Source organism: Sciurus vulgaris, assembly GCF_902686455.1.
Source record: "Sciurus vulgaris genome assembly, chromosome: 3".
NCBI classification, from domain to species: Eukaryota; Metazoa; Chordata; class Mammalia; order Rodentia; family Sciuridae; genus Sciurus; species Sciurus vulgaris.
In genome coordinates, this window is record NC_136463.1 from 107,636,526 (window position 1) to 107,660,583 (window position 24,058).

Consider the following 24,058-nt stretch of genomic DNA (forward strand, 5'->3'; position numbering starts at 1 on the left):
TTGGAGCCCCAGGTTACAGGAGGACCTTCAGCCAATTTGTACCCCACTCTTGCAGTCCCATTTAATTCCAGACGTCTCTGGATTAAGACATTTGATGTGTTACAATCCAGAAATCACAGTGACTTCTGAGCTTTCTGTTGTCTTTGCTGCAAGCTGCTGGAGGAGAACACGAATGGTATTTATTGAGCACTTTTACATTCCAGGGTTCCACCAGCTCCACACATAAAATCGTCTAGTTCTATATTAGCATCTTTGGAACAGCTGTTAATATTTCCTTTATGTAGGAAAATCAACTAAAATTCAAACCCAGGGTTTCCCATGGTCACATAGCGATAAGTGGCAGAGCCAGGCTCAGGGTTTGGTGCTCCTGATCCTAGAGATGTCCCTGAAACCATGCTGAAGTGTGGGCTCAGTTATGTGTGAACTCCTGGGAGAAATAAGGGAAATACTAAATTAGACAGTATTACAGAACCAACCTCTCTACCTTTGCCTCCCTAATTGGACTCTCTACCTCAGATGCCATATGTACTGGAGAGTGGTACTGTGATCCTGCACACAGGGTGGGGAGCTTCCAGCACGTGGATTGGGCAAACACTCCTCTTGTCCCTTTGTTTGTGTCACCTTTCTTCTATCAGTTGGTGCTTAGATTTTGACATTATCCATTTTGTTACTGCTGACTGTGGGGAGAACCAATGAGGTTTCTTTTTTTTTCCTTTTTTTTTTTTTTTTTCTTATTTTCTTTTAATCTATTTGGCCCTAGTGATAGTGAAAAACTAAGGGAATGATGAAGAATAATAATGAATCTTTAAATTCATATTCTGGTTTCCAAAACAAATGACTTTATAGACAAGAAAATGATTGTGAATGTTTTAATATATCACATGTACATAGATAAGTTTTACATTTATAAATAAGGAGATATGTTTGGGTGGATGGTTTTTCAAGGAAAGATAAATAGCATATACTGCTAACATAACTTCTAAATATTTATGATTATATTATATTTGGAAATATCACATGTTAAGGCCTTTCTACATTTGAAGCATTTAGTGTGCAGTTATCAGTGACCCTTGTTATAACTTGATTTTGTCTATCATCTGATTGTGCTGCTGGCCAAATTATATCCTGAAGATTTAATTCTATAGAATAAGAATTAAAGCTAGTAACTCATGAGATTAATGTTAGTTTTGTTTTCTTTTTGCTGAAATAGAACATCTTTCTTATGCATAGTAAACATACAGATTTTTGCATAATTGGGTTTTAAGTGTCTGATATCAGAACTGTACCTGGTTTTCCCATTTAAGGCATCATATGTACTTAGTTGAAGAAAAATGTAGTCCTGATAAATCTAATAATTGGCTAATTGTCATCCAAACTAAAAAAGTATTTAGAACTTTAGCTAAAACTTGCCTCATTTCTGTAATTACTTCAGTGTGATGGTGCAGTTTAAGTTCTGTTTGTCCTTGACATAGGCAATTGCCATGTGGGAGAAAGGTCAAGGCCAGAGCTATGTGCTTTGGTCCTGCATTTACCCTTAACTGTAGCCTTTTTGTAGACAGCCCAAGCCTAAGGATTATCCTGATTGTCATGTGAACAAGGACAAGGCAGGAACATGCCCCTGTGAAACTTTCTTCTTAGGAATAGGTCAAAGGAGCCTCAACCTATTTATCCTCTCTTGGGGTGGAAAAGTGTTACTTTGTGATGATCTGGTTTTTAAAAAATGTAGTGGCATTTACAACTCAATCTTTTAACTCCCTCTCTTTTTTCCTCCCATCTTTATGTGAGTTGATTTTTTAAAAAACATATAAATCATAGTGAAGGGTATGTTCTTTAACACTTTCAGCCAAAATGTCACTGGAATCTTCTGACTTCAGGGAGGCTCAGAACTAGCTGTTGAGGGAATATTACCCTTGTGTTCTGGAATACCTGAAGATAGAGTTTTGGTCAGTGAGGAAGAACCTGAAGCCACCTGTGGCAGAGTACCAGACCAGGTACAGGGTACAGAGGCGTAGGACCAAAGGACCATTGGCCTTTGTGAAGATCGTTTTTAAAGCTTTTAACCTTTCTAGGAGAAGGAAGAAGGGATTATCCCTGTTTTTGCTGGGAGTGGAGGAGAGGAGTGTAGCATCTGCTTTTTGCAAATAAAGTGACATGCTTCAGAGTAGCCAGACTCTTTGGGTTTCAACCACTGTTAGAATAATTAATTCAAATGTGAGAGGAAAGTATCTTTTGGCTCTTGATAAATTTTTATGTATGATTACATCTTTTTCTCATGTTTCAGTTAATATTGAAGATCCCAACAAATTTGCTTTCTGTTTTGATTTTCCCCAAAGAATCTTGTTATGAGTCATGCAATATCTGAAGTACATGTTTTAGGAAAAGAGATGGCACCCTTATTTTAATGGTATCTGATGGTGGGAAGAATATTAGCCCAAGGCCTTGCTTATGGTGTGCTGGGGAACCAAGCCTGATGCCACCAAGTGAGCACATATGCTGCCTCCATGTATGTGATGATAAATGAGTTTTAATTGCATAAATCCAGACAGTAAACTTATACTTTGTGTGGTTTGTGACATGCCTCAAAACATGATTGCATTGAGTTTATGAAGTCTAGATCATTAACAGTCAACCGTTGTGTTCCTTGAATTCTTTTCTTGTAAGAAATTTAAATAAAGGGAATTAACACATCTGTTTTTGGTGTGGAAACATCTCATGAAAATTTATGGTCCTGAAAGGAGGACCAGGGTGAGAACAAGGAACCATCTGTTTTTCTTTATTGGCTAATTTAGCCACGAGGAAGGACATACAATCATCTTCCCTAAGTCGTTTCTTTCTCTTCTTTTGTGCATGTTGTTTGCGTGCATGTGTGTCTGTGTGTGTGAGCGTGTGAGAGCATAGAGCCTACCAGATTGGGGGCGCACTTTTGAAAGTACAAGTGGTTATTTTGGCATTTGAATTGGTTCAGGGTTCTGTTTGTCAGCAGAAGCATATTCTAACAGAGAGGAAAAGGTAGATTAGAAGGATGTTGAGAAATGCACAGATTGACAAGGAGCCTGGAGAACAAGGATGGGAGAATGGGCGGGCATTCCTAAAATGTGGCTGGACTCTGGTTATGCCCTTGAAGCTGAGCCCCCATAAAAACTGTTGGAGGTTCTGATCATGCTGCTGCTTCTCTTCTCCCCAGCAACAGGGACCACAGGTAGCAATCCACTGGGTCATTGAACTACACCTATTGGTAGAAGAACTCAACCAGACTCCACTTGAGATTTATAAACGCTTTATTTAATCCATTTTCCCATAGAAACGTTGAAGTCTTCAACCTAGATCATCTTTTCCTCAACCTTTTCTTAGTCTTTTTCCTTTATTGTTTTTTTCCCCTTATGTTCTTTGATATATTTGAGAAATTGCCTTACTTTAATAAGTGTCCCCAAAAGTCTGGTTAAAAACACTCCCATACGAAATCAAAGAGGAAAAGTACTGAGGCCCCATAGACTCTGTAGTGGAATAGCCTGCTGTGACATGAGTGGCAAAACCTGAAGACTTGGAGCCACTAGCTCTCCCAGGCTGCTGAGAGGTACACCTGGAATTCATCAGGATTTCAGACTGATTATGACTGTGTTCTCATCTGCTTCCAGGATGCAGCATCTGGCTTTAGCAAAATAACTTGAGTTTGTAATTTAAAGGCCCCACTGCCTCCCACTTCTGACCTTCCAGTATAGATAGTTGGAGTCTTGTGAAACGAATCACTCAAGGCCACCACCTCTCCTGTACACAACACTCTTGGCAGTAGCCGCTCTTTTTTTTTCATTTGTTGCTAGAAGACTTCTTAAGAAAACCAATGTGGATTAGCTCCTGGGTATCTGAAAGCATGAGTATACTGCACATTATTTAGTTTAAGAAGGTCTGTCAAGTTTTATTTACAGTGCTCCAAACTGGACAGGAAGAAGAGCAGACATTCTGGTATTCTTCCAGCACCCTTCTGAATCTGATCCCATCTAATCTAACTTCTTGGGCATTTGAGGACATAGGACTAAGAATCCCCAAATCATCAAGATAAATCCAAAAGTTGTAAAATTTTAGATGTGGAAGGAAGAGTACTTACTATTTTGTTCTCTCAAATCTCAATCTATGAGAACTATAGTTCTAGAGCATATATGTGTTTTTCAGGCCAGAATCAGATTGATTTAATTCACCCAGACACTTTTGGCTTCTCCATCTTAAGGTCAGGAAGCAAAGTCGTAGTTTTATGTGATGGTAACACTGCCAAGTATTTTTGTCTATTCATTAACTGTGGCAGTTATTACCTTGAATAATGAAGTACCCCAAATTTAGTTTTACTAGACTGATGGATTCTCCAGGTCAGGAAGTTAGGCATGGCAGGGGTGTCATAGCTCCGTCGTGTGTAGGGTCTCTAAGGGAAGATACCATTGACTGAGAACAGGGATTTGTCGGGAGGCTTCTTCACTCAGGTATCTAGTTTTGAGTCTGTGATGTCTCCAAGGCTGGGCTTGACTGGGGCTATCAACCAGAGTGCCTCCTTGAAGAACTGCATTGGCTTGGGATTCTCACAGCATGGCCTCTGGCTTCCATGGGAGGGTACCCCAGGAAGGAGCATCTGGAGAGCAAGTGCTCAGAAGGACAGAAGTTGCAGTATGTCCTCTGAGGAGGTCTTGAAAGACATGCAGTGTCCCTTCTGCTGCATTCTATTGGTTACCAGTGAAGCCCTAAGGCCACATGAGGTGCAAGGGGAAGGCAGTGTCTGTATTTTTTGATCATTGGAGTATTTGGGTCATAGTGTAGAACAACACATGGGATGAGAGGATCAGCTGTGCTGTCTTTGGAGAATACATCCAGCTCAGTAACTACAAGAATTATGAAAATATTTCTTTTTTTTTTTTTTTTTTTTTTTTTTTACTTCTGTTTACTTTCTTCTTTCAATCTGATATTTGGTTTCTGTTTGTGACAAAGTTTCATAGACATTTTGTTTGGAGGTAGAGAGTATGGTCCTACTTCTTTCAAGTAAACGTGCTTGAAATGGGCAAACGATATTGTGAAGGCCATACTAAAGGAGAAAGGAGCCATTGACAGGACTTCCAATTTCATTTCCTGGTGACAAACTAGCTACTTGTCATCAATGTCTTCATCATCTAGTAAGGAAATGAACACTGGTATCCTGTTGATTACTAAGGGGTGAGTCATACCAATTTACTGAAAAAAGTTTGAATGTCCTCTGTATCAGAAACATTGATAAACAATGGAAATAAAAAATAAATATAGGCCCCATCCTTAAAAGGAAACCTCTCAGGCTAATTGAGGAATCAAATAATCATTTTGACAGTTGTAACACTGGGTTCTATAAAGGTAAAGTCCAAGGTGCTTTGCAAAGAGGAAGAACAGCTAGCCAAGGCAAGGTAGAGGGAAGAGGGCAGGTAGGATAAGAAGAAGGCAGGTAAGGTACCCTGGGAAGGGTACTTGAGCTGAGTGTAGGTCGAACAAGAATTAACCAGATACTGATTTCTTAGTGTTGCTCTAAAAAATGACCACAAACTTGGTGGCATGAAAGAACCCAAATTTATTATCTTATAATTCTGTAGGTCAGAAGTATGAAAAGAGACAACAGGGTGGTAACCTTCCAGGAGGGAGCTTGCTCTTTTTACCTTTACTTATATTCCTTGCTATATGGCCCCTTCCTTCAGTTTAAAAACTGGCAACATAGCATCTTGTCTTTGCTCCCTTTGCCACATCAGTTTTTTTTTTTCTCTGACTCTGATGAGCCTGTCATAGCATGTAAAGAGAATGAGGATGTCATTGGATACTAAGAAGATGTTTAAAACTTTAAGGACTTCAGTTTGCCCTGAGTTTCCACTCTTAAAGTGATAGGGCATGAAAAGAAAAAGGATTGAAAGGCTTCATTGCTTATCCCAAGATCTTTGTTACTACAGACTCCAAGGTAGCAAGAAGCAGCAGAAGGATTTTATTCCTCAGTGATCAGCTGTGTAGATAGGCTCTTTTTAGTAAAGAAATTGTTCCTCTGTTTTGCTTCCAGACAGTTGGTATATACTTTTTTTACACAGTTCTTAATGTAGGTATTGAAAATCTAAAAAGTCTTATATTGTGATTCTTTTTCACTATTCCAGTGACTTTCCAGCTTCAAATGTGGAGGCAGATTTTCCTTAGTAGGATATCAAGTACCAATATTTTCAAATGGTGACTAAATTCACAATTTTCTATCATATACACTACCATATCCACAGAGTTTTGATCTTTTTACAGGACTTTATAAAATTATTAGGAAAACTGACTACTGAACTACCACGACCAAAGATGAGACAGAGTGCACACAGTTCTGGCAGGGTGGTGACCAAGGAGTCCTTTTTAATTGAATCCTGACATCTCTAGGATGTTTCTTTTCTGTAAGCCTGGAGGAACTAAAGAAAAAATCCTGGTACTCAGAGACACAACGGGTTATCTTGTGACTGGGTGAGCAGTTGTAGAGATGCTTTGCTTCTCAGCATGACTTTTGTTAGACCTCTTCCTTCTCTTCAGAGGTCTGAGGACAATTTTATACAGCAGGGAGCTTCAGTCTCTATTTTAAATGTAGCATCCACTTTAAAAAAAAGGGCAGGGGAGGGATGTTGCTTCCTTGTTATTTTTATTCCTATAAAAATACCACTTCTAAAACCTTTGCCAACTGTAAAACAGATGGCACGTTTTCTTTTTTTCATATTCTTGGATGATAACAAGGAGTACCATGAGAGAAAACAATGAGATTTTGAGGAGTTACTTTACGACCCCTCAGAATCTGAAACAGGTGAGCACTGTTCCCTAGACAAGAGCATTTACTTGGAGTGTTGGATAGTTAGGTGTTCTGTGGTGGTAAGGGACATAAGGACAGTTTGAAGAACTGTGCTGCAAGTTAATTAGAAATTGGTTTCAGAACTATTACAGCTTACAATATCATCATCACCTCCAGAAAATATTAGAATGCAAGTTTTCAGCGCCTGGTCGCATTTATTTCTGCAGAGTAATTTGAAGGGTCTCTTTTAGGATCACCATGGTTCCTTTTTCTTGTTTGAAAGAGCCACCTTCCTATTCATTTACTGCCTCTTTCCACTCCAACTCGTAAGGTGACACTTAAAAAAAAGGATATGTCTTGGGATTTAAGTATTCCATATGTTCTAGCTGCCTTTTAAAGTAGCTTTATATTAAGTGAAAATAGAAATACTTGTTTTTAAGTGTCAAAGTATTCTGGATTGTAGGTAATTTTAGCGATCATTAAATCCGGTACTAAGCCCCAAACATATGGCTAGGTTAATCATCTTATTAAATATGCATCTAAGTTGATTCTAGACTTTAAAATAGTTCTGAGATACTAGATGTATTAACTAGGAAGAAGAATAAGATAACTCATATATATGTAATATATGTGTATATTAGATGCGTGAAGATATTCTGAGCTATTGTATTAAGAAAAAAAAAATGTGTGCATAGTAGTAAGACCAAAAAAGAAACAAAGGAGAAGATTTGGAACGGCAGTGATGCTACGATTTTTGTGTTTCTGTTGCTTGAAAGGTTTGAGAAGTAAGAATTTCTCACATGGCTGGAATGTTCCTATTATGAAGGGTTAGATGTTCTCTCTCCTAATGTTTTACATGGCTAGTTATTTTTCCTTTCTCAAGAGCTTAATTATCTTTTGTGTCACAATTCTCCAAAACTAAGGGTGTTGATCATCACCACCATTTTTTTCACCCCCAGAACTACTGAACAAAACAAAATTTGCAAACTTCTAGGAAGTTGTTGAACCAATATATACATATTTAACATGGCAAAATAAAAGGCATTATTTCTGTACCAAAAAAGTTTCTATTGCCTTGAGGAGGACAGAACTGACTTTACTAAGTAATTAAAGACCAAATGTATGCTAAGGTCACAATAAAAGGACATTAATTCTAAAGTTTTAAGAATTTACTTGTATTTATGTTTATTGCCACATATAATTTAAATTGAGGTTTTAGGTACTCTAGACAATGAATATGCTTTTTGAACTTGACTCCTTTGTGAGTCGAGCTCAAATTCCGTTTGAAATTTCAAAACTTATAAAACATAAGTACATTTTGCATATATGTGGAGTCCTCAGTTAGTACATGTGGGTTTTGTTTGGTTGTTTTTCTTTTAAACTAGCAAGCAGTCATCTTCAGGAAGAAATCATGAGCAGATTCATGATCTTTTACATTTTCTGTGTTTTAGACATTAGTAAGTTCAAGTCACATATATAAAAGGAATATATATGTAGAAATAGTGTGCCTACTAGTTTTTATTTAGTAAATATTTAAGTTTATTGTTTGCTTATTGCCAACAGGCTAATGCATATTATTTTGTTCATAGTCAGATGTACTATATGAAGTAGGAATAAGGGGAGAGAGGCTCAGAGTAAGTGGGCCTACTAACATGCTCTAATAAATGGCATTTCTGGGATTTTTACTTAGATCCTTTAACTAAGAATTCATATAAAACTTTACATAACATATCATCATGTTCAACCACTTTCCATATGTATTCTTATGTTTTCTTCAACTTTTCACCAAACCCCAAACCTAACAGGAATGGATATAGATTGGGTTATTTATTGGAGTGCTTGAAATTAGCAGTAAAATTTGGGGCAGACTGGGCTGTTAGAATGGAGCCCAAATTGAGAGGTGAGGGTCTGAGCAGGGTCATAAAGAGGGGGGACCCGATCTAGTAGAGAGAATTCTGGGCACAAAGGAATTGGCCTGAAGTTTGCCTCAGAAGGCAACATAGGTCAGAATGGATTTGCTAGTTGACAAAAAAAAAAAAAAAAAAAAAAAAAAAGTGGAGTCTTGTGTTACAGAACAGAGCATGATGTGATTAAGGTCCTGAAGAAAGTAAGTCATGGAGAGATTTGAAGCCTGTGAGTAAAAAAAAAAAATTTCAATTTGAGGCCAAGCACAGTGGCACATGCCTGTAAGCCCCACAGCTCAGAAGGCTGAGGCAGGAGGATCACAAGTTCAAAGTCCAACCTCAGCAATTTAAGCAACTCAGACCCTGTCTCAAAATTAAAAATAAAAATGCTGCTCAGTGGCTAAGCGCCCCTGGATTCAATCCCTGGTACCAGAAAAAAAAAAAAAAAAAAAGAAAAAGAAAAGAAAAAAAAAGAAAAAATCTCAAATTGAGAGCTGGGCATGGTGCTATGACACATGCCTTAATCCCAGAAACTTGGGAAACCGGGGGCGGGGTGGGGAGGGGCAGGAGGATGGGGAGTTCCTGATCAGCCTCAGCAACTGTGCAAGGCCCTAAGCAACTTTGGAATACCCTGTCTCAAGAATTAAATTAAAAGAGCTGTGGATATATTCTGATTGAGTCTAAAAATCTGATAAGGACATTTTATGTAAGTATTGTGGTTCTACATAAAATACCTCTGAAGGGAGAGATGCTGGAGTTCAAAGATAGGTGGTTCACTTGTCAAACTGGCAAATTTGGACTAAGCTTATGCCTATGACAAAGGATATAAAGCTAGGCATTTGAAGAAGAGTCCATTGGAAATAGGATGAACCATTGAATAGAGGGATGGACATTCAGATAAGAAAGTAACTCAACCATGATGGATAAATGGTCTGGGAAGTACTTTTATTTTTTTAAAGCAAAGAAAATAAGCCTTGTTTTTATTAATTTTGGTTGTTTATAACTGGTAAAATGCCCAAGGTCAAATTCTTAATTGCGCATTGAAGACAACAAATGAGAGAACAAGCTTAAACAGAGGTGACTGGGGTGTGTGCGTGCATAATCTAGATAGAAGAGGAGGCAAACTCTTCCACAGGGACTCTCTTCTAGAAAGAGAACAGTAAGGAGGCAAAGCTAGAGTGGGCTGCTTGGAAGAGACCAACAAGTACAAAGGGATGGTCTAGAGCTTGAAAGGATACCTGCTGGGTCTGGCGTCTTGTGGTGCACATTCTTGCTTTGAGTAAGGAGGTAGTCAAATGGTTCTTATATCCCTTCCAATTCCAGAATTTTAAGAGTCTACTTAAAATTGTCTCTATTAATGCCTATGTGCATAACGCACATGTGTATGTATTCATATAGTTCCATCTAAGAAAGGCTAAATGCTTTTTTGACTGCAGATAACAACCAAGTACCTAGATAATAAAAATGATTGGTATCTTCATTACAAATAAGAGCAAAAACTCACATGACCAAGGCCAGTAGGCAATAGTACAAGATTTTAGATTGCTGTGATTTTAGAAAATGTTATTAGTAAGTTTCCTATTACTGTAACAAAATAACTGAGTCAATTAACTTAAAAAGAGAAAAGATTTACTTTTGCTTATGGTTCTGGAAATTCTCATCCAAGATCAGATGACCCCATTACCTTTGGACTCTGGTGAGGGCAGCACATCATAGTAGGAGTACACAGTGGGGTGAACTATTTATGTCATGAGCTAGGAAGAAAAGACAAAGACAGGAATGGGTCAGAGACCCACGATCCCCTTCAAGGGCAAGCCCCAATGAACCAAGGCCTTCTCTCCCACTAGGCCCCACTTTTTATCACCTCCCATAATGTCACCCTAGGGACCAAGCCTTTAATACATGGTCCTTTCAGAGGCACATTAAACATCTAAACTATAGCAGCCTGTATCAGTGACATTAGTCCCAAGTTCCCTCTTGATCCCTTTAAGATGTTGTATCAGTCTCAGGAAAAATGTAAAAAATCTACAGCTTGTCTAAGGACTTTATTGCTTTCCTAGCCAGAAAGTGTGATGGATGTGCTGGTCCTGCTGTTGGTACTTGCCATTAATGAGGACCTGTCTCTGGAAGCATCCCTGGTTTGTGTAGTTTTTCAAAGACTGAGTTTTTGAGTCATTATTTAAGCTTTTCATTTCTCAGTTCCCTGTCATGCTCTGAACTCTTTACTGCCCACTGTAGTTCAACATTCATTCCTTATTCCTTTACCACAGTGGTACTTGTGGCTCCTGCCCAAGTCTTTCATTTTGTATCACTTTGCCAAGGATATATAGTCATACTTAGTTTTCATTCATAATTGAAATACAGTCAGTAGAAGAAAATGGCCCAGTGGTTCCTGATTATGGTCCAACAATCACTGTCAGGCCCCTTCATCATGTAGTCGAGCTCTCTGATAGAATTTCCCCCTTCGCTCTGCGTCACTGGAGAGTGGAAATGGCTAATCACGGTAACATGAGCTATAGGCTCTGCTTTGTTTTTGGCAGTTTGGTTTTGACTGTGGCATATGAGGGCTCCTTTTCCACCAATAAACATACCAGCAACACATGTGGTATCCCAGATTTACTGGTACGCCACCAAGAACAACACTGAATTTTCCATTCTGAAGTAGTTTCCAGGAATACGTGTAAAACTAGTAAGTTGTGTTTTCTATGCGGTAGGTGTCAAGGACATGTTTAGTGCATGGGTAAAAGATAATGCTCTTTTTGTTCCTCGAATATTCTTGATTGGTGTCAGAGCATGTCAGAGATCCCAGGACAAGTCTGTTTTCTTGTGGATTCATTGAGTCTGATCCCCTAAACTTTGGAGAATGCTTCTACAAATTTCTCTCCCATGTGGGGAGAACTGTTTCTGTGCTTCTCTCATTCCTGCCTGGATTCTAACATTCTCTTGGCTTTGGGAGAGGATGTCTAGCCCTGCAATGAGTCCAATTGTGACAATGTGACAAGAGTGGGCACCTCCCAGATATAACCAGAGAACTGTTAGGGATTACTGCTGTCCAACTGGTAAAGTCTAGGGAGTGCACTTGGTTTTGTTAAACAAAAGAACTGAAGTCTTATTTTCCTGCTGTGTAAAGTGATGGAGGCTCCTTTCTGTATAAGGGAGTCTACTAGTCTGAGTGATGTGGCTTCATCTTTATGGAGAAATGACAGATTTAGGAGTTCTTTATATGGTACGGTTGATTCTTGAATTATTTTCCAGAAATTTTGCTATTAGATAGCCATTTGTTTGCTTTTGTTTTAGGAATTCATCATCTTTGAGGAAATAAAGAGGCTATGTTCCAATCCAGTAGTAATGCAACTTTTGGGCTCTGAGATCTCCCCCACTCCCACTTTTTTTTTTTTCTTTGTGGAATGGGTATTATGATTAAAAAAAAAATTTTTTTTTTTTCCACAGATAACTTTTTGGCTGTGGCAGTCTGGATATTGAACCCAGGGCCTTGCACATGCTAGGGATGCACTGTCCCTATGTGTGCAGAGCTACATACCCCAGCCCTGGATCCCTTTTTATACTCTTGAAGATTACTAAGGGCCTCAGGGAACTTGTGTTTATGCAGATTAGGCACTGGTATTTCCCATACTATAAATGATAAGTCAATTTTGTTACATTTATTTCATTAAAAATAATTTAATAAATTCACTATACGTTTAATGTGACCTTTTCTATGAAAAGAACTACTTTCCAAAGAATAAAAAGAAACTCAGTGAGAATAGTAGCTGTCTTAGCCATCTCAAGTTGCCATTACCAAATACCATAAACTGGGTGCCTAAAACAACAAAGAATAATTTTCTCAGAGTTCTAGAGGCTAGAAGCCCGTGGGGTCAGCATAGTTAGGTCCTGGTGAGGACCTAACTTCCTGGCTTGCAGACAGTACCTTCTCACTATGTCCTCACATGGCCTTTTCTTGGTTGTATGCATGGAAGGACCTCTCTCTTATCATCTTATTTATAAGGCCATCAATTCTCCTGGATTAGGTACCTACCTATGTGAACTAATTTACCCTTAGTTACCTCCTAAAATTTTTATCTCCAGATATAATCACACTGGTGACATAGAGCTTTAACATACGAATCTTGGAGGGACACAGTTTAGTCTGTAGCAGTGGCATTATTTTATATTTTTTGTAAATCTTTTAAAGTCTTCCTTAATAAAAGATAGCTGCATTCTGATACCCAATTCTGCATACTGTCACTGTGCAGTTATTTTGATTGAAGGAGATGAAGAAAATCTAGCCCCAAACATATAGGTAGGTAGAAAAGGAAGTATTTTAACAGCATTTTCAGGTACTAGTGGACTAGTGGATAATCTATATCAATGAGCTTCTAATACTCTATTAGAATCTACTTGCCTATCTTCTTAGTTCATAATTTTGCAACAGTGTTTAGTAGTCATTTGGAAAATATCAATTTGTCTAACTATCCAGATCTTCTAAATATGGACACATTTCATAAGACAGTTTTTTTAAAAATCATATTATTATCACCATCAACCTCATCAGAAAAATCTGTAAGTATTAGGAAACTGTTGAATTCAGGGAGGTGAATACAGATTTTCCAAAATTCTCCTTTTTCTTTGAGAGCCCTGTTTTTATCATTGGCAACATATATTGCCAATTATTTTTTCACTTTGTTCACTTGCAAGAAAATGTCTAGCAAGCATATAAGTCTGAATTACTATAGTTTGTGTCAGTTATTCTTTCAAGTAAGAATGAGGTAGTATTTATTTTGGGAGTAGAATAATCACAGAAGTGTTTTTTCCCAAGACAATTGAACTTCACTGTGCAGCACAAGTGCTTGCTATAGGCTTCTCATTTCATCATGTAGAGTGTATATTTACACAGTAAGATGCGTTGTCAAAGGTCAAGATGTAATAATAATACTTCTTCATCAAGGATATTCTTAAGGGAAACTAGCTTTTTTTTTTTTTTTTTTTGGAACTGAGAATGCATGGCTGTGATAAATACAGTAAGTACCAGTGCAATTTGGTGCTGCTGCTTTGATTCATGCTAAGGCATCAGCGTTATTCACCCACCGTTGCTTTTTGCATTGATTTTTGCAGTGCAATACCAACCCTGTGAAGAAGGCAAGTAATATCTTAGTGTTAGACAAATACTCTTGACCTCACAGACCCTGTGAAAAGACTTCAAGGATCCTTGGTGTTTAAGGACTACACTTTAAGAACTGCTGCCTACTATCATCTTGTGCTGGAGCAGAAGTGGTTCCAGTTGGCTATGAGCAAATCCCTCCTGAATGAGACCCAGAATAGGTTTTAGGGTGAGTTTGGAGAAGAATGTAGGAGAAAAAGGAGATGTGAAGTGAGAGAGAGGAGCAAGTGATGGACAGAATTAAGGCATTTGCCTGTTGTTTTCCTGAGGTCTTTGATCTGTCAGATAATGAGTCCTTGTCTTCAAGGGTTCTAAAGTACTCACCTTTTTTGATTTAACCCATTAAATCCCAAGTTTTTAATTCTGTAAATATTTCAATGAAATTGACAAGGATACACTAAAATGGGCTGGAAATCACAATCTAGAAATTATATATTACTATATTAATATCATTATAATTATATTGCAATATAATTACATTCTTACTCATATACTTATTTGGAGTGTAATTGTATTATGTATTCTACAATTAAGTTTTTATAGGTGTTCTGCAACTGGGATGATGGGACAAATGGGTTAACTTGATTTGTTGGAATGCAGCCATGAGGAGAGCGTGAGCTGACAGCTGCCTCCCAAATAGGTCCCAAGGTCTGTGGTGAAAGTGCTGTGGGCTTTAAACAGCTGCAGCAGTGCTGTTGCTGTGGTTTAGAGGCCATGTGATAACCACTACAGATGTGTCGTCGTGTCTCCCTGCTTGACCTACCTAGGAATGCTCAGAGGATGCAGCTATAAACATAGATGAGTGAAAGTGAGGGGCAGTGTTAGGTTGCCTTATACTTTTGAAGGTTCTGACTGGTGAGCCATCCTAGAGATGGCGAAAGACCTACACCTTCAGGTAGCTGTTTAAATATTAGTCTTTCTTGAAGAACTAGAGGTTTTTTGGCCTTCTGGTAGAAATGGAAGACCATTAAGGTTCTCCAATAGATTTAGTAATTAATGTAAAAGGAGACTGATTATAGGAATTAGTTCACCTGATTGTGGAAGCTGAGAAGTCCTACAATATGCTGTCTGTAGCCTGTAGGCCCACAAAGGGCAGGGGGGATAATTCAATCCAAGCCTGAAGACCTGAGAATCAGGGGAGCCAGTGCTGTAAATCTTGGAGTCTAGAGAACTGAGAGGAGGCACGGAAAGATGGATGTAAGGAAAGAGACAATTCACCTTTCTTCTAGATTCTCTATTCTCTATTTGTGTTCTCACATTGGTGAGAACAGATTTCTTTACTCAGTCTACTGGTTCTAATGCCAGTCTCTTCTGAAATATCCTCACAGACATGGCCAAAGATGTTACCAGTTGTCTGGGCATCCCTTTGATACAAAATTAATGGTCACAGGTAGCCTTGAAAGAATCTATGCGTGTCCTTTGTAATGACCAGGGGATATGAATCTTGCGATAAAGCCAGAGAGGTTCAAGTTGGACATTAGAACTGTTTCCAAAAGAAATCATTTATAAAATACTGTTTTGTGGATCCATATGCTCTAGAATTTAATAAAGGTCATATTTGGTTAGGGGAGTGGCAAAGATACATTTTTCATTTAAATTATGGCATGTTAATGCATGGTCCTTTGGGGATCTTAACTATCCATTTGCTTCTGTGTCAGGATTCTTTCTTTAGTACAGCAAGATACATGCATAGAAAGTAAGATAATCATCTGGATGCTTTGTGTGCCTGCTGCCAAACATCTGGATGTTTGGAAACATCTGGAAAAATGACTGAAGTTTTCATAGGGGTTTTTAGCATTATGCAGATGAAACCTTAGGCTCATAATCAGATGTGTCCCAAGCTAAGATGGATATAAATGTTTTATTAATTTATAAAGAGAGGGGGTTGACTAGAATGCAGAATACTTTCAGTTGCTTAGTTTTTATCCCCCCACCCTAGAATGAAATAAAGTTGTTTAGTTGTTTAGTTAGATCAACATTTCCGCCTTTTAATCCCAAAGAAATTAAAGAGAGGCAGCAGCAGGTCTGGTGGTCTGCTTCTGTCATGGCAGCCATTAGGTGTCTGTGTATGATGTAAAAGACCCCAGTAACCATAGAATGCACCAGAAAAGTAGTTTTGTCAGGCCATTATGGCATCAGTAATCCTCAGACTGCAGGTGCTTGCAACAGAAGGTAAAAGATGCTTTTCACCTAGGACTAATGATGCAATAATTGTTTACTTCATGAGGCACTGAAAAGAAAATGGAACTTTTGTTCTGAGGCAGGCCCCCTGAGAAGGGTAGTCTAATCAGTCATAACAGTGTGTGCCTCTGAAAGGGTGCCTTCCTGCAGGGAGCCCCTTGGCTCACAGGGGCCTATTGTGAAGAGAGAAAAAGAAAGTATTGAGGCAGGCGCCAGGCAACAGGGCAAGAAGGAAACACTTAAGCAAGGGGCCTTTAATTTTTATATAACTAACTCCGAAGCATTTATTGCCCTCTCCTTAGAGTCGGGCTTCAATCTGCCTGCAGACGTGGCTTGCTCTGGGAGCTATTGCTGGGGAAGCCAGAGACAGCCACTGATCTTAAAGGACAGAGGGGTGGCTGAAGGCTGGGAGCCTGTTCATTTCAACATCTGGTTGGCAAGATAATACTCCTTCTTACAAAGCTTTTGTATAGTCATCTTCTCTCTGCTCTGAGCCTTTAGGGAAATCATCCACTAACCTCTGCCCACCCCGGAGACATTTTAAACCACGGTCTTCTTTGCATCCAGGGCTCTGGATTTATCCAAATGCATTGGGACAGTGTTCTAAAATGCATTTTACAGATGTTGGAGAACATACTTGAGTTGTTTTTTGGCAGAAGTTGTACTTTTCCTTCAATTCTCATTTAAGTGAAAATGTATCTTGCTTTTTGAGGGAGTGGCCCATTTTATCTGGGTAGTGCAGGAATTATCAGCTTTATAAGCAGACGTGAACCAGCTGAGATGTGATAGCAGTGATACTGAGGATCTACACAGTTCAGTGCATCCCTCTGAATTTGTTTTGTGTGGAATTTTCATGCTGGTCAGTTTGGTAATATGTTAAATTAGAATGTTAGAGCTTCAAACTCCTGAGTGAGTTTAAAAAAAAAAAAAAAAAAAAAAATCTCCCTTCCCAAGAAATCTTACCAGACAACTCAGTAGAATTAGTCAATTTTGGGTAAGTGAGAGGAGACATCTCAAGAACATTGCTTATTGGGGATTTCCCTTCCTGGCCATGCCTTTACTTTTGGAGTCCATTGAACCTCTGTAGTCCTTACAACTTCTTCACCCTTAGTTCCCCTGTGACACTTATGGCTTTTAAAGCATAACTTGAAAATTGGCATTTCAATCTAAGATTCTCAAGATAATGAATGTGGAGCCTGGTTATTATATTATACACATTATACATGTGTACAATACCAGCTACTTGGGAGACTGAGGCAGGAGGATTTCAAATTTGAGGCCAGTCTGGGCAACATAGAATCACTGTGTCTCAGAATGGCATATGTGAAAATGAAGTCCAGGGAGTTGTCCAAGCTAGCAGCAGGGTAGTGACGGAACTTTGACTTGAAACCTGTGTCTTATGATCCCACTTATTATGCCACATAGTCCCTTTCTGCCCTCCTCGCCCCTCACTTCTATAGTGTGAGAGCTTAAAGGGGCAGTTATGCTGGGGATGGGCAGGGCAGTGACTGTTGGCAGACTGAAGTCTGTGGAACTGGATTGGAGCCTGGTATTTTCATTTCTACAGTGTTAGTCGAGGTTGGTCAGTTTATTCACATGCGACTGGTACATAAGTGATTTGCAATGAAGCTGCCTCTTTGTTTACAGTAGAACATATGCTTTTGCCTGTTGGTTTACTGAATTTCTGGTAGGCTGGCCTGTTACTGTTGGAAAACTAAGTTCTGAAAGAGGAGGGCAGTCAACAAAGGGCCTCCTTTCCGGTCTGCTTGGCTCTGCTGGGTGTCACTGTTGCTCTTAAACTTGCTCTCCACCCCACCTACTCCAGTGGCTCCTGGTTATGGATTTGGGAAATTGATGGTAAAGCTGATGGGGGTAATGAGAAATAACAGAGAATTTAAAAGTCAATGACGAATTTGAGCTGTGGAAATCTGACTTGTTTATTTCAAAGTTTTCTCATTATGTATTGTTCAGCCTTTGTTAGCAGATGGAAGCTGCATGTAGTAATACTTAACGTGCAGTAATGTATGTGCTTCTGGCTTTGTTTTGATTTCATTTTGATGAAGCTCTTGAGAGTATTCTCATGAAGGCCCATGTGTAGATTCCGAAAATCAGTGTCTTTATTCCCACCAATTTTCTAAAACAAGGCCAGTTCAAAGGAGAGAATGGGTATGTTCATTCAACCATGATGGTCCCATTTTAACCAAGCATGTGGGGTGGTCCAGATGTGAGCAGTATGAAGGAAGACAACTTTCCTTTGATGTGGGACACAACTTTTACCAACTTCCCAAACATATCTTCCCATTTCCTGTGGGGTTTTAGTCTACACTTGTTTAATGATTGTTAGAGCCATAGAGACAAATGTGAATCTGGTTTGCATGTTTCCTTTCCTTAGAAATGAAGGGGGCCTCTGGAACCCAGACTGTTCCTAGGGAGCAATGTCAGAGAATAACCCCATTAGCTGGGGATGGAAACAAGGCAGTCTCAACCTTTGTGTAGAGAGGTTTGCTGGAGCTGGTGGGAGGGGTCGTTCTGGTTTGTACATTGAGTCACTCAGATTCTTCCAAGGTTTCCTACACCTGGCACCTGTGTTGGCAGTCTGTACTTTTGTGTATTTGAATTATTTTTCACTAAGTTTATAGTAACTATAAAGAGAAAGATATTTAAGCCCCTTCCTTTTGAAGATGAAAAGTATTTCTCTGTTTCATGACACACGTGTTCTCAGCATGGATTTGTCTGTTGACAGAATGAGGGATTTGTAAAGAAACACATATAGCGAGAACTCTTCTTAATATCTATTTCATTCCTGCCTACCAAGCCACTTTGATTTGGGGGATATTTACCCATCAAGAAATTAATCTGTCGTTGTTCTTGATTTGATGTCATCTCTTTTTATTAACTGGCAATGTATAATTTGTTTTATTGTCCACCCACACTTTCCTCAGTTATGTTAAATTCATTTACTCTAACACCTTGGATGCAATCCTTGATTGTTTGTGAGTTACCCTGTTAGTTATTATAGCTGTTCAGGGTCAGTATACTAATTTCTGTCCTGCCCACCTCTGTGGGGTCCTTCCTAATACAACTGTCCTTCTTTGCAGCTTTAAACTCCAACACAGATGGGGGTTAGGGACTGTGAGGGCAGAAATGGGACCGGGTGGCTGTGTAGTGTTACATTCCTATGATACTCAGATGTAGTAGTGTATGCTTCTTTGTGTTGCTCAGCTGGATGAAGTGGAAAGGTAATTATCTAGCTATTCACAACTGGTCTTACAATTAGTACTCAAAATGGCTGAGGGATTAGACAGTCTAATATTCTACTAGTCACTAGTTTCCAAAATGAGTTCTTTTTAAAAACCCAGGTTCCTAATCCCATCTGTGAAGACTGTCATTCAGTACATTTGCAGTTTGGACCCCAGAAGTCTGCTGTGTTTAGAAGTTTGTGGAAGATTCTGGTGCACAGATGTCAAGTATTATGTGTGTGATGCAAGGGTTGTGACCTTTAATAATATTTTATATATATATATATATAAAATATATATTTATATATATATATATATATATATATATATATATATATAGTCTCTTGTCTCAGATAATTCTGTGAGGGTATAAATATTCTCTTAGATGGAATATGTTGGTCTGAGCATTCTGGGCTATGTGGGAGTGGGATCATCAGGTGGGTATTGGGGACTGATTCTGGTCTTGGTTCTGCCACTCTGTTGACCTTTTATCAGATTAGGGATATTTGATCTGTCTGAGAGCTAGTTTTATTCATAAGAATAAGACATCAGATTATTCAAGGCACTTTCCAACTTTCTAACATTTTTTAATTTGAAGGGTTTTATTCTCTTGAAATTGTGTCTGTTATCATTGTTCATTGGGTGGCTCTTGCCTTTTCTAAAGTAGTGAATGCCCATTTGCTCAACAGAACGTTAATCACGCTCTGCTTCTCAGAAGAGCTGGTATCTGTCTCCAGATCCAAGAGGGCCTTTCTTCCTTTTCTTTTTCTGCCATTGCCAACCTCCCAACACGAGATTGAAGCCAGTCATTTTCCTGAGAATCAAGTTCTTTTGGGGGGTGTGTGCTTAAAGAAAGTAGCAGTTCTGATTCCGACCCTTTCTGAGTCAAGCCTTGTCATTTTTCAACCACTGGGCCCTCTTTGCAAGCAGGGGTGCTTGTCCTTTAGGATATAGACGTAGCTGATATCATACTAGAGAGCGGGCCTAGAATGCCTCATTATATTTGGCAATGTTTTATTTCCAGGAATTTGCCACATATTCACCAGAGGGTTTGGCTGAGTGCAGGGTAAGAACATGGTATCCCCTTAGATCTCTCATCCTTGGCTTTCCTGGAGCATCAAAATAAAAAATAGTGCTTTTAAAATCAAGCATGCCCATGTCACCCCACCCCCTCAGGACGTCAGTCAGACTAGAGTGGAATTGGACAAGCAGAGTTTTTCAGAGGCATTAAATTCTCCCTTCCAAAGCCAGCTCTTCATCCTCCTTTCTGGCTCATGCATTGTTCCTCGGCCTCTTGAAACGATTTTTGCGTAAGGCAGGTGTAAAGAAAGGGAGAGTTATCAACAAAATTCTTTAAAACTGTGTTCTCATTTTGTTGGAAAAATTCGGTCTTTAAGACTCGAAGACCCTCAGAGGTTGGAGGCTATTTCCTCAACGTTCCCAGTGTAGGCTTGACACCCAGGAGCCATCACTATTGTGCTGGCACCTGTCCACGTGGTCCAGTGGTTCTTTCTTCACTCTAAAACACCATAGAGACTAGTAGTAACCAAGGCACCTTTTTGTGAAGTCTTAACACAATTATGTGTTTGTCTTCTATTCAGGACAATTCACAAATGTTATTGCGTATTCCCAATGTGCTAAGCATTGATCTGAATGTTGAAGATATAGCACTACATAAAATAGACAAAATTTCCTCCTTCATGGAACTTTCTTTTCATCAGTACATATATGTGTTCACATGGAATTTAACATGATTATTAAATGGATGCATTGTAGCATTGTGAACTACCATGTTAGAAGAATTCTTCAGGATTAGCCTTGCCTGGGTATCTCTAAGATCATAAATGGAATCAGAAAATTTAGAGCTTAGCTTGTGAAATCTACATTTAATTTGCAAAATACAGACTCAGGAACTGTGTTCTACTAAGTCAGCTTGTAGTCCATGGGTGGTTCAGGTAAATATTTTTCTGAAGCCAAGGACAGTGACAGAATTGGAGTTCATCTTTTCATTTTGGGACTATTATTTGGGAGAGTCTTTCCTTGACATTGTATTTTAGCTCTATGTATTTAAATATATATTTCCATGTATGTGAAAATACCTTGGGGCTCTGGGGTTCCCACTGTTTTATCTGTTTATTTCACCTGTTCAATGAAAGCATTAATTTGGGCTGACGGCTTATGTTTCAGGCCTTGGGGCTGCTACTCCACGAATTACTACCAATTTCTGTGTTCACCTTAAGTGGGTTAATATAGCTTCCCAAAGTGTCTGCTTTACCTTTGTGTTGTAATTTATGCACTAAAATTATTTGATTCAGTTAGACATGAAAATTTCGAATTGCTTTCAAGGACTTTAAAAACCAAATTATTCAATATTTTAGTATGGCTGTCTTAAAAGTAGTTTGGTAAAAAGGAAAGCTGTTGTGTGTGTGTGTGTGTACATATGCGCACACACACATTTTTTTTTTTCTTTTTTTTTTGCCGTGAATTAGGGTGTGGGATTCTGAATGCATGCTGCTAAAATATCGGTGGATCTGCAAACACAACAATGTATTAAAAGCACATTTGATATGAATTTTGAAATATCAGGAGACTATGCAAAAGAAACCCAAGGATCAGCTTTTGGTCCTGTGTCCTGTGGCTATTTGTGAGTTCACTAACTTTGGAGAGAAATAGTGTATGAGAGAGAAAGAGGAAAAACAAAGACATTCTGGAAGTAATTATTAATGCCGAAATTTCCGTATCTAATTTGGGGATGCATATGTTTGGAATGTGACATGGACAACAAAAAAATGTGTTTCAGGTTTGCGGAGAAAAACAGCGCTTTGAGAAATTGATGGAACATTTCAGGAATGAAGACAATAACATAGATTTTATGGTGAGTTACTTAATATTATGTTTAATAAAGCAAACTCAGATTTAGCACTTTTTTCCTAAATATATGCATGCATATACACACACATGTTTCACAGGACAGACAGGAAACTGAGTTTAATATGCTATGTAGATCCTTTCTAGAATGTTCCTGTTCATCTGTATTTTCCCTTTGTGGTATTTATTTACAGATTTATTCATTTGAAACACACTTAGTAAAGGCCTAAAGTACTGATTCTGTACAGCAAGTAAAGGGGGAAGCCACACAGCTGGGGAGAAGGAAATTGAGACCTGCAAATGCCTATGATCGCCAGCTTGAACTACCAGTAGTACTACATGATACTCGTGGGGTGGAAGGAATCTTGATGATTGTGACTCTTGCAGACTCCAGTCAGTGCCCTTCTCCAGCCTATATTCTCAAAAACTGCGTGCTCTGCTTTGTAGAACTGACTGCTTTGCAGTGAGTTTTCCGCCTTGGATCTCTCTCCTTCTTCAGTAGTTCTGTGAGGGCATAATCATGTTGCACACCTCCTTAGCAGGCTCGATCACATGCAGGACGTGTGGTTCCGTAGCAGTGCTGTTGTTCTCAGATAAGAACAGCAAAATGCGTTTCAGCACTTCTGAATCCGTACACCCAAGTCTTATTCCTGGACTGAGATGGGATTTACCATAGAGGATTTCCTGAGATAATACTCTTGAGTGCACCGACCTCTGTAGCCTTTGACCCAATCCAGTTGCTCTAGAGAGCTTCTGAACCCAGGAGATCCTTAACTGAGTTTAATCTACCAGTTCACTTCCAGCTTGGAGCAGGTATTCCAAACAGTTCTTATATTGCAAAGCCTATGCTTAGGATGCCATGTAAAGTTTTATTTTTAATTGTTTTAGTGACTATAAAGTGTAGAACAGATTCTTGCAGATTTCTAACCCTTTTATGTGAAAATTTTTTTTTCTGGGACCTCGAGTTTTATATGCACCATTAGCCTTCATCTCCTTCCAAAATCAGTGAGAAGATGAAATCCTTTATAGAGAAACTGTTCTTTTCCATAACACATGTTATTTGCTTTTGAAAATGCAAAACATATATGTGAGACAAGGTGTACTTTTAAATTCTTGTTAGGATTTTCTAGAGAAGTTCAGGCTAATGCTGGCACTGGTAATGAATATGTAATGAGGTCTGTGCCTTGGCTTACATTACCAGTTTCTTTTCTGTCCCATGTTAGGGGGAACTAACTTGTTTGATTAGAGCTGGCATTGCAGATTGGAGGCCCCAGGCTGAATCATGCTACAGGCTTGTTGAACGTAATGATAGATGTTGGATTTTTTTTTTTTGAAAATTAAAAATGCGTGATAACATTAGGCCACTGTTCCTTTAAAGATATCATCTCCAGTGTGTCACAATCTACACTACTCTTTATTGTGTTACATATGACCCCATCTTACTTATTTATGATGACTGCTGAACCTCTTTGTTATTCGAATTTGCTGAAATCATAAGTCCATTAAAACTTCTATACCCAGCTACATCGATGTTCATAGCAGCTCAATTCACAATATTTAACCTGGGTGCCCTTTAACAGATGAATAGATAAAGAAAATGTGGTATACGTACACAATGGAATATTACTCAGCCATAAAGAAGAATGAAATTATGATACTTGCTGATAAATGGATGGAATTTGAGACTATCATGCTAAGTGAAATAAAACAATCCCAATAAAATCACAGGCTGAATGTTGTCTCTGATATTCAGATGCTAACACACAATAATGGGGGTGGGGATAAAGTTCATTGAATTAGACAAAGGGGAATGAAAGAAAGGGAGGGTGGATGGAATAGGAAAGACAGTAGAATGAATTGGACATAATTTCCTGTGTTCATATATGAATACATGGCCAGGGTAACTCCGCAT

The 24,058-nt window shown here is 38.8% G+C and overlaps 1 protein-coding gene across 1 annotated transcript in view; it reads left to right on the plus strand.

Moving 5' to 3' along the window:
• FMNL2 (formin like 2) overlaps nt 1-24,058 on the plus strand; it is a 289,840-nt gene that overhangs the window by 230,756 nt on the left and 35,026 nt on the right. The window contains 1 exon segment of the mRNA XM_079133275.1: nt 22,079-22,153. Within this exon segment, the coding sequence (XP_078989401.1) occupies nt 22,079-22,153 (75 nt within the window).